The sequence below is a fragment of the Schistocerca piceifrons genome, chromosome 6 (assembly GCF_021461385.2).
Source record: "Schistocerca piceifrons isolate TAMUIC-IGC-003096 chromosome 6, iqSchPice1.1, whole genome shotgun sequence".
Taxonomy (NCBI): domain Eukaryota; kingdom Metazoa; phylum Arthropoda; class Insecta; order Orthoptera; family Acrididae; genus Schistocerca; species Schistocerca piceifrons.
In genome coordinates this window covers 294,024,916-294,036,296 of record NC_060143.1, presented here as the reverse complement: position 1 = coordinate 294,036,296, position 11,381 = coordinate 294,024,916, and the positions used below count along the sequence as shown (strand labels likewise).

Sequence of the window (11,381 nt, the reverse complement as noted above, 5' to 3'; positions counted from 1 at the left end):
TATTATGTTAAAAAAGCACCTCTTCGCCCCAAGCGAATCCATGGCTATGAATGTCTTTGTTTAGGTCTCAATAAAAAAAAAGCGTGGGGAGGTATCGGGACTGTATTGTGCTACCCAGCGAAACATCTGCAGCGTGGTTGAAACAACCTTGGAAACACGTGGGTTCGCCCACATACAGTGTGTGTGTGTGTGTGTGTGTGTGTGTGTGTGTGTGTGTGAGAGAGAGAGAGAGAGAGAGAGAGAGAGAGGGAATGATCTTTATTGATTAAACGTAAAAGTAATACAAACTGTCCAATTGTATCGAAGAGCTGGACAGTGTTCTGTAACTACAAGGGAGCAAAGGACGAGAATTCAATGGAATCTCCGATTACGACGTTACAGGTGCAAACAACAGCCAACTCTGGTAGTACATAGAATAAAATAGCCTTGACATTTAAATTGTTAATTTCCTGACGTCAGTTTTCTGAATCTACCGTTGTCTCTTTTCTGCACATTTGATCATGAAATGGCACCAGGAACGTCACTTTTTTGATTACACATTGGCTTTCAAACACTAGTCATTACGAGCGTGTTTCGATGCCATTACTATTTATTACCAGAAAAAAATATTAATGGGGCTCGAGGGCGAACGCGTACTTCTATTTTACACGCAGTTTATAAGGTTCTAAACTTTCACGTGTGCCTTCTGATGTGACTTTTATACGCAGCATTCAGCAGCATTCATCATATCTAGTATATCCCACTGGATGGAATGTACTTGCAGGTTGTGTTTTATGCGGGTACATGCTGTACTCAAAGTTCACGCCAAATGTTACACTGTTATAGACTTCATATTGCTACAGGGTGAAGATCTATCTCGCTATTAGCCGAGTTAATGGAGGAGATTACTGTTTAACGTCCCGTCGACAACGAGGTCATTAGAGACGCAGCACAAGCTCGGATTAGGGAAGGATGGGGAAGGAAATCGGCCGTGCCCTTTCTAAGGAACCATCCCGGCATTTGCCTGAAGCGATTTAGGGAAATCACGGAAAACCTAAATCAGGATGGCCGGACGCGGGATTGAACCGTCGTCCTCCCGAATGCGAGTCCAGTGTGCTAGCCGAGTTAATGATTAGTTTTTTCTTTAACAGTGCTGGATACTGCTCACTGTAGAGTTCCTCTAACTGAGAGCTCAGTAAGCATTACACCTAACACTCACTCTCTCTCTCTCTCTCTCTCTCTCTCTCTCTAGATAAATAATAGTGTTAGTTTGTTTGTTTGCAATTCATACAAATCTACAATTTTATTCCCATGTAGCTGAAATTTTGCACACTTTACCTTCCAAACAAGAGGAAGACCACTGTCTACATAAGATCTCGTGATACAACTTGGAACGTATATGTATACAATATATAAACGGGAAACATTGTTACCAGGAGTCTCTAAAAGTTCTTGGCCGATTTACTTCAATAGGGGATCGTGTATGAGTTTGAAGTCAATCCGCCAAGAACTCTTAAGAGACTTCTGGTAACAATCCTTCCCTTTATATATAGAGAAACTTTGTTACCAAACGTCTCGAAAAGTATTTGACCGATTTATTTCAAATTTTTGCATTCAAATGGAACAATGAAGAAAATTTTAGTTGGGGGCGACTAACCTACCAAGTATAGACTGGGATGTCTATGGATTCACTGTAGGGGGTACGGACAGACAGTCATGCAAATTACCTTTTAACACGTTTTATGAGGACTGTTTGGAACAGGTAGTTCGGCAATGGAAATATTTTACTCGTGGCTACAAATAAGCCGGACTTTAAAAACGGGGATTAGGGATAATGATGTCATTACAGGAACTATGGTTACGAAAGTTAATAAATCAGTTAAGGACGGTAGGAGAGTGTTTCTGCTAGAAAGAGCAGATACGAAGTTGTTGGCATCTCACTTAGACAGCGAACTGACATAACTTTGTTTCAGTAAGATGGACGTAGAGGAATTATGGGCAAAATTCAAGCAGATTGTAAATAGTGGCCTGGAGAATTATGTGCCTAATAAGTAGATTAAGCACGGAAAAGACCCATCATGGCTTAATAACAAGATTCGGAAAATTTTGAGGAGGTGGAAGCTTCTCACTCTCGGTTCAAAATAGAACGCACAAATGACGACAAGCGAAGGTTATCAGAGATTCGTGGTCTGTGAAAAGATCTATGCGCGAAGCAGGCAAGTACTACTTCCGTCATACCTTAGCAAAAGATGTGGCAGAGAACCCGAGAAAATTCTGGTAGAATGTAAAATCGCTAAGTGCGTCTAAGGCCTCCTTCCAGTAACTTGTTGACCACTCTGGTGTGACAGTTGAAGGCAGCAAAACGAAAGCCGAAGTTTTAACTTTCACATTCAAAAAATGTTTCACCAGTTGACATCGCAGCAGCTGAGAAGAGTGCTCCACCTGCCATCTTCGACGGATGCCATGGGCCTGATGATGGTCATGTTATATGACCGAAACCGGTCACCTATGTTCTTGTAACATACGTGGCGTGATCAAGATTGAATTTTAAAAAGAAAAATTTTTTGATCACTGTTCCAAAAATGTTTATTAAAACTATTGAGAAGATTTAGAGAACTGTCATTTAAAGCTGACTGCAGAATGATTCTGTTACCTCCAACATACACTGCGCGTAAGGACCACTTAGATAAGATACGAGAAATTAGGGCTCATACGGAGGCATATAGACTCGTTTTGCCATCGTTCTATTTGCGAGTGGAACAGGAAAGGAAATCACTAGTAGGCAACGTGCCTAACGTGGATTGCGACATATACATGTAGATGCAAATGAAGTCGTGTATCAGTTACACTATTCGCTAACATTTACAAAACTTTCGCTCATTTTCACATCAATAAACTATAGGCAGACAGTTGGTGTACACATGTTCTATCCAAGGAGTAACGGGATAGCGACAGAAAGGGCCGTTTGGAATAAACACGCCATAATCCGTTGATAACCATGGCGACCCCGCGCCACCGCTGACTCACAAGAAAGAGATGATGATGTTCAAAAATAAGCAGTTTGTTCTCAGTTTGGAAACGACATACAGCTTTCTCGCCCTACTGGAAAACAAAGTTTTTGGTCATTTCTGTAATTGCTTCAATAAAAGAATAGATTAGTCGGTTTTGGTGCCTGGAATTCACCGTCTATTATAAGTCAGTTGCCATGTGACTTTTAAGGTCAGAAGTTGTCAAATTTTGTACTGTCTGTGCCAGACGCTACAGGTATCCGCTTCCCACGGCGACAGAAAGTCATATAAAAAAAAATGCAAACTCGTACATTCTGGATATCCGTTGTGTCTTTATGCATATAAATTTTAATTAGGTCGAGAATAGGCAAAAATATCCCATCCAGCAGTTTGCTAGTTGAGAACTGTCAGGACAATGCTTTGCGCTGCAGAGATGGCAACTATGGATGTTCAGTGGCCATCTTTATTTACAAGATACCAATTTTGAGTGTTTAGTCATCGACGTTTCAGAGGCGATACCGACGTGCTTGAAAACATCGATGTTAAATACAGAATATAGACCTCCGATGGCAGAAAAAATAGCCTACTTGTTACCACTCTTAATAAGCTGCTTAGCATCGTTTAAGCGAATCTTTTTCTGAACATTTCTCTCTAGTATCGAAAAAAATGCAATACAATTGCGCCATGTCAAACTTGGACATGAGGGGGAGGGGGGCAGTCTAGGGGGGGGGGGGCAGGATGCTGCGAAAAGGATTTTTTTCATTTGTTCACCGGTAGCGTACCACCTCGTTAGTGTCTAAGGCTTCTAGTTTCCTTTTTTTCGTACCCAATGAAAGTGACGTGAGCTATGTTTTTATTCGATGTGTCATACTGTGTGTGTGTACACCGAATATTTTTCAAACAGGAGTCTTCAATAGTTGATATGTTGCGCCACTGAGGTTCTGAGTAAAAGCAATGTGATCTTTGGTTGTCAGTAATATTTTCGTTTTTAGTGACAGTCTGGTGTTGGTCGCACTACAGAAGGTTGTTGAATTTTGGAAAATTTGATTTTGCAAAGACTGAGTTGAGAAGTGTGAAAATTTTCGGCTAATGTTGTCGCTGATTTGCTTAGTCGCAGGTAATTTATGAAAAGTATGTGAAGGGCAAATTTTGGATGATTTTATTTATTGATTCGGTTTAGTTAGTTCGATTGTCGAGACAAGATCAAATGAAAGTGTCTGTTCACATAGCTTGCACTCAGACACTACAGTTTTACCACTCTTTCACCATTTCAACAACTATGTATATAGCACAGCAATATTTTTTTAAGAAGAAGTAATTTTTGTAAAGATGATTGTAATTGTTAAGTAATGTGTTTCATAATACTGTTTTTGGGTGCTAGTCTCTTCTTTATGCTTCAGTAATTACACCACCTTCCACCACCTCGTTACGAAAATTTTATTTTGTAATTGTGTGTTGCTGCATTGCACTTCGTGGGAGCGCAAGACATTCTTTCCTTTAGCTTGTTTGCTGCTACTCTGCATTTTTATTTTCACTACTTTTGGAGCAGTACTGACTTATTGTTGCTACAGGGAAGCCATGAAAACTTGTTAAGGACAGTTTCACATTACAGTCGGTACACAGTTAAATCAGTCGCAGTTGAGATATGCATTTCGGTGTTGTTATCAGATTCAATTTAGATGAAATGCAGTACAGATATCGTTCCTTTGACAGTAATTACACAACTTGGTTTGTTCAGGATCACAATAAAAACACAGATGGAAGTCAAGAATAGGGAAACCAATCCAGTTTAGAACATAGCGACAAACACAAAAAGTTTACAAGTGTCCTTCCTATTGCATACGTTGTAGGAAAAGTAGCAAAATATGAAAGTATTTATAAATAAATTATCGTTAGTTAAATAACAACACGTGATCGAACAGCACTATACACACTGCTTTCTTATTTATTTTGATTTGAGTTTAACTCTATTAAATTTGAACATGTAAGTCAGGCACAATACCAGTAACCACAACTGGGACCATACGTACGTTAGCAAATTTTGTTGGCATGAATCAGAATTTTTATCGGATTGCCTGTTCCACAGACTGCCGTCTCGAATGCCTTCACTGACTCCTCTAACTTGAAGCAGTGCGTTATGATTGGCTTCGGGTCGACTCTTCCGGTAGCCACCAGGCTCAGCGCTATGGGATAGCTGAAAGAAAATGTCTAATGTAACACAGGCAACGTACCGAGCAGGTACAGTTGTTTCAGAATGACAGTCGCTGCTGATACAAGGTTAAATCCTTCCATGCTCGTACTTTCGTCCCCCTAGGAATTTGGAGTTTCCACAGTGGATAACTAATGTTTAGCTGCGTATGAATGCCTGCCTTTGTATACGAGGACGTTATTTTTCTACGCTGATGTGAGTTGGTGCAGCGTTCAGATTAACAGTCTGCTGTTCATAGTGTGAGCGCTGATTCGCGTTCAAATATTGTGTTGTATTTAGGCCGTGCGCTGTATTTTCTGGTGTGTAATCGCTGTAGTCAAGGGCCTGGCGTATGTTACTGCAGCTGCCATTGTATTAAATCGTGGAAGGTTCGTAATTTCGTCCCCCTTGTAGGTCTTATTTATGTCCCAGGAACGATATTTGGAACTGCTATTAAAATTTTATAGTATTTGTTATTTATAAAGATTATTTTCCTTTTCTCAGTTGTGAAAAAGCACACCGAGAGAAATGTAGTCGTTTCATGAAATGCTTCGTTTCATATCACGAATCATGCCCTTCATCTACACAGACACAAATTCATACATGAAATATGTTAGAAGGCGAAAAAAACAGTATAAACGTTGTTCCTTCATGGTGTTCAAGTGATGTATAATAGTTACAATGTTTGGTAATGTCGTGTGCAGAAATACAATTAAATTAATTATACTCTTGAGAATTTTAATGGGGACGAGATTACAAACACTTTCTTCGTATTTTTGCTTTCGCAGTGTTAACTAACTATAACTACTAGCTACAGAACGTTGTAACAATTTATCTGTAACTTTCCTAAAATGGAGAATAACTTCAGGAATATATGTACCAATTTTTAACGTTTCCCTTAATCTTCCGGGGTTACAGGTCCTAACCTATTAGAATGACGAAATCTGTGCCGCCTGCCTTACAGATTTTAAGCCACGAGACGACTGTGCCAAAGTTTGGGTTGTGTGCTCTCCCAGAAAAAACAATAACATCCGCCTGAAAAGTCAACAATTTCGGTTCTTTTTCGTACATTCAGTAGTTTAGAGTTAATATTTAGCATCATTCATTCGTTTCCATTTGTTCTACCCAATAGGTGTTTCAGTGTGCCTGTAGACCAGGACAGAGCTACTACAATATTTATACTACTAAGTTATACATAAATTTCATACTAAATATACTAGGAGGATACAGATTGAACCCAACATTGCCAACAAAATTTCAGTGGTCATTCAAAGATATTTCCTAACCAATTTCGTATGAAGGATCCGTGGTTCCCGGCGGCTCGTTACAGAGTAATAATGTAAACACCGCTGGGGAAGCAAACCCGACACAAAACTGGGCAGTAATGAATGCAGCCTTGAAGGCGAAGAGTAAATCAGGAATTACTGTTATCAAAAGGGAGTACTGTGAACAAGCACCGCGAATAAAAGGAACTAGTCAGTTTCCAAACAAGTCACACAGACTATACCACAGATATCTGTACTGTAGTGCAGATACTTTGAGTATATTAGAGATATAAAGACAGATCATTATCATCATCATCTTGAACAAAATGGTTCAAATGGCTCTGAGCACTATGGGACTCAACTTCTGAGGTCATTAGTCCCCTAGAACTTAGAACTACTTAAACCTAACAAACCTAAGGACATCACACACAGCCATGCCCGAGACAGGATTCGAACCTGCGACCGTAGCGGTCGCGCGGTTCCAGACTGTAGCGCCTAGAACCGCTTAGCCACTCCGGCCGGCTACCTTGAACAGTTTCCAGCCCCAGGCTGAGTCCGTTTGGAACATAAGTCTTGCTATGTAGTCCTGTTTTCCCACGATCTTTCTGTGTTCTCTGGTCCATATCTCCAGATCTCACCTTTTCTTTCTCTTCTTTTTTTTTTAAAAAAAAAAACACACTCCTCCGCACCTTTCAGTCATCCACCCCTTGGTCCTCTCCTCTTAGTAGTTTCATTCGATTCTCCTTTTAATGCATCATCTTGCGAATCCTCTTTTTTCCAGTCTCCTTAAGTGCCAATACCATCTTAGCCTTGATGTTCCTATCCTGTTCTGCAAGGGTTCCTCATTCACTGTTTCACCTACCCTTCCACACCTTACTTCGTCACTCTTTGTTACTAGTTTCCTACTTCTGAGGAACTTCATCCCACGTGCCTGTAATCAGCTTACATCTTCTTTCTTCATTACCCATGTTTCAGATGCATATAATGAAGAATGTAGGTGACAATGCACTGCCTTTTACACACCACATATTTGGTGGGACTAAGCCGTCCTTTCATTTCCTACTTTCACAAAACTCAGACTTCCACACTATATCTCCTTTACTTCGCGTGCTATCTCTTTTTCCGTTCCCTTCTTTCCGAGTGCTTTCCAGACTTTTCTTCTCCTGCCGTTATCAAATGCCTTTTCTATATCGGCAAACACCAGCACAAGATGTTTCCCCAGTTAATAGTGGTGTTCCTGGAGCTGCCTGACGGCAGATACGGGTTCAACTGTTGACCTCCCAGGTCTGAAGCCATGCTCTTCCTCTCTTTTTATTGTCGACTCTTGTTAAGAGTTTGTATGTGGGGATAAGAAATCAGACGGACCACAATTACTCGGTAACGAGCCACCAGAGGTCATATGCCCGTCATGCTAGAATGCTCAGAAAATATCCCTGAACAGTCTCCAAAATATTGACCGTAGAGTTTGGATTCGTGTTGTATAATACAACTAGAAAATTAAAGTGGATGAGAACAGAACAAATGCATCATACAGAAATGAAGTATAACTAATATCTTCCGCGGCGCGGCAAGCGCTGGATATCTCTAACATGAAAGGTATCTGAGTGTGTTAGAAGTTTCCTGTATTGTGTTACAACGCATTACATTAGACTGTATGTTGTATCATGTTACTACCTTGAAAATATTTTGGATGCAAACCGTATTCTTTTTCTTGTTCCGCATGTGGAGCATGTCGAGGCACTGTCCGCAACTAAACTATAGATTCTGAATAACACGACAGCACTAGTTTATCTTTTATCTATAGTTTGGGCAAAAAGGTCATTATCCACTCATTGTCAGAACAGAAAGGGGGGGGGGGCGAGTAGCGTTAAGGGTAATGGACACATGAAAGGAGAGATAGGAAGTGCATTGTAAGACAAAAAAAGGACGCACCACGTAGGAATTGTCAGAATGGGACGGAAATTGTTAGACATTATGTACATGTACAGACAAACAAATGAATAAAAATTTAGAAAAATTGGATGATTCACTCAAGAGAAAGAACTTCACTAATTAGCGAAGTCCATAACGCTTTGATCCTCCTCTGGTAGTCATTCGCTGTAGCATTGATTGATAGAGTTGTTGGATGTCTTCCTGAGGGATCTCATGCCAGTTCTGTCCAATTGGAGCGTTAGATCGTCAAAGTCCCGAACTGATTGAAGGGCTCTGCCCATAATCTTCCAAACGTTTTCAGTTTGGGAGAGGTCCGGCGACCTTACTGGCCGGCTAGGGTTTGACGAGCACGAAGACGAGCAGTAGAAACTGTCACCAGGTGCGGGTGGGCATATCTAGTTGAAATGTAAGCCCAGGATTGCTTGCCATGAAGGGCAACGAAACGGACTGTAGATTATCTTCGACCTACTGTAGTGCTGTAAGGGTGCCGCAGTGACAACCAAAGGGTTCTGCTATGAAAAGAAATGATGCCTCGGACCTCCTATTCTGGTTGTCGGGCCTGCAATCTCATCGACTGGAGTAGAATTGTCTTCAGTTGAGACACTTGAACTTAGCCTCGATGACCAGTGAAGACGTGTTTGGAGTCGGCCCGGACAGCAATGGATACCAATGTGACTATTGCACGCCATATGGCCCGACAGTCAGGAGTAATGATCTGGGGTGTCATTTCTTTTCATAGCAGGACCCGTTTTGTTGTCATATACAGCACCCTTACAGTACAGCGGTACGTCGACTATATTCTGCGCCCCATTTCGTTGCCCTTCATGGCAAGCAATCCTGGGCTTACATTTCCTGCTCACGGTAGCTGGTCGTGCTACTTGTCTTCGGGGTTGTCAAGTCATACCATGGTTAGCAAGGTCGCCGGATCTCTCCACAATCGAGAACGTTTGGAGCATTGTGCTAATGGCCTTCCAACCAGATCGGTACTTTGACGATATAACGTGCCAATTGGACAGACTTTGGCAAGATCTGCCTCAGGAGTACATCCAACAACTCTGTCAATGAATCCCAAGCCAAATAACTGTTTGCATAAGGACCATAAGCGAACAAATACCTTATTATCTTGCTTAATTTATGAAGCTTTTTCTCTTGAATGAATCACCCAATTATTCTGAAATTGTAACCATTTGTTTGTCTGTACATGTACATCATATCTGCCGCTTTGCGTCCCATTCGTATAATTTTTTCGTGGTGCGCCTTGTGTTTTGTCTTAGAGTGTCCGTGAGAATAAGAAGGAGATAGCCTCTTCTGTTATTTGAAAATTAATAAATCAATGTCGGTGAATATCGTCTTTTATTGCAGCGGATCCTTGCATCCCTACTTATTATGTTTGCGTGGAATTTAAATAGAGGAATATCGTGGGCAGTAGGTGCATGGCCTCATTACTTTTGTAGGACGTGATCCATTTGTAAGTGGTCTCCCATCAGTAGATCAGATTGTCTTCAAATTAAATCAGCTGTAGTATTCCGAAAAAGGGGGGGATAGCTTACGGTAGTACAGAAGCTCATCGAATAAAATATCATTCATCTACCTGACAAGAACACACTGTGACTTTGGGGCGCTGTCGATGATGTAGAACTGGTTGCTTGCTGTCTTGTGACCTTCCAAATTTCACGTCAACTATGTCAGCGATGCAGTGTTTCTACACCAGTCGATTATATAGAAGAAGTGCAATAAGATGGATCGGCATACAGAGTGGCAGAATGCCAGAAATGAGTTATCGTGCTTGGACGTCCGTGGCCACACCGTGAGTAAAGTTGTCCTATTTGTTGTAGAACTGACGCGGACTGTCTGAAACGTGTACAAGGATCGATGTACCACTCACAGTAGCGCAGCACTGCTTAAACTGATCCTAACCGACAGGGACCGGGAAGTGGCGTCACGCCTTATTAGTGGTGGTTATTAGGGATGGCGGTTATCGCTGAAACAGCCGGTTTTACGTTATATCTTTTTTTTCGCGCCACTTGAGTGTAACTGTCAAAACGGCTCCAAATAACCACTTTCTGAAATAACCACTTTCTGAAATAACCGATTTTAGATTTTTCATTCCTACTATTTTCTGTAACAAACGTAGAAACCTAACAAAGACCGACAAATGTCGACTCTCAGCTTCAAGATGCATGGATTCAAAATATGCAATTAGAAAGGCAAATTGAGGAAAACCTAGTCCATCCACCGTTCGCTGCTTTTATCCAAAAAAGTGGGTGAATACTATAATAAATCACCAGTATAATTCTATTCATTCAAATTTTTTGAACATCATGTTGTAATTGGGAATCATACTACTATGTGGGGATTACAACGGTCTACGCTAAAGGGTGAAAACTGAGGTTGAAGAAAACTGTTTAGAGTTAATTTGTCCATCTCCAAGGGCTATAAGCAGATAGAGGCATATTTAGTAGACACAGGCCGCATTTCAGCTACTTTCTGTTTTTATTGTGTGCTGTGAATGAATAGTCGTTAAGACTAATTTATTATTGTTACCATAATTTCCTTCCCCTTATATTATTTCATAGAAATGGTAGATAAATCTTTAATCTTTTAAACGGAATGAATCATTATAATTCATTGCTATCACACTTCATAAATAAGATATTTGCAGACAAGGGCTGGTGCCATTCTGCAGTACAAAGGATGTCCGGCGACGACAGGGAGAAAGTGCAGTGTAGACCAGGTGGGAGGAAGTCTTGGACACTGCACTTACACGCATACGTTAAGCCACGACTAACGGCAATAGGAACATAATTATCTCAGCAATGCTGCACAAATTCTTATGCCACCTGTTTCTTGTTCGTTTCTGCCAGCACTGTTAATAAAGAAAGCACTGATCGCTTTACCCATTTTCTATAGTAATATTTCAAACCAATGCAAATTTTACGAATGAAAATCATTCCCTTTTTTTAAAAAAAAAAAAGATTTAAAAACGAAACATTTTAGCACTGGTGCTGT

At 40.8% G+C, this 11,381-nt stretch overlaps 1 protein-coding gene across 1 annotated transcript in view; it reads right to left on the bottom strand.

Moving 5' to 3' along the window:
* Window positions 1–5,018: 5,018 nt before the first annotated feature.
* LOC124803279 (sorbitol dehydrogenase-like) overlaps window positions 5,019–11,381 on the bottom strand; it is a 78,114-nt gene continuing 71,751 nt past the window's right edge. The window contains exon 8 of the mRNA XM_047264462.1: window positions 5,019–5,181. Coding sequence (XP_047120418.1) covers window positions 5,019–5,181 — 163 coding nt within the window. The remainder of the gene's footprint in view (window positions 5,182–11,381) is intronic.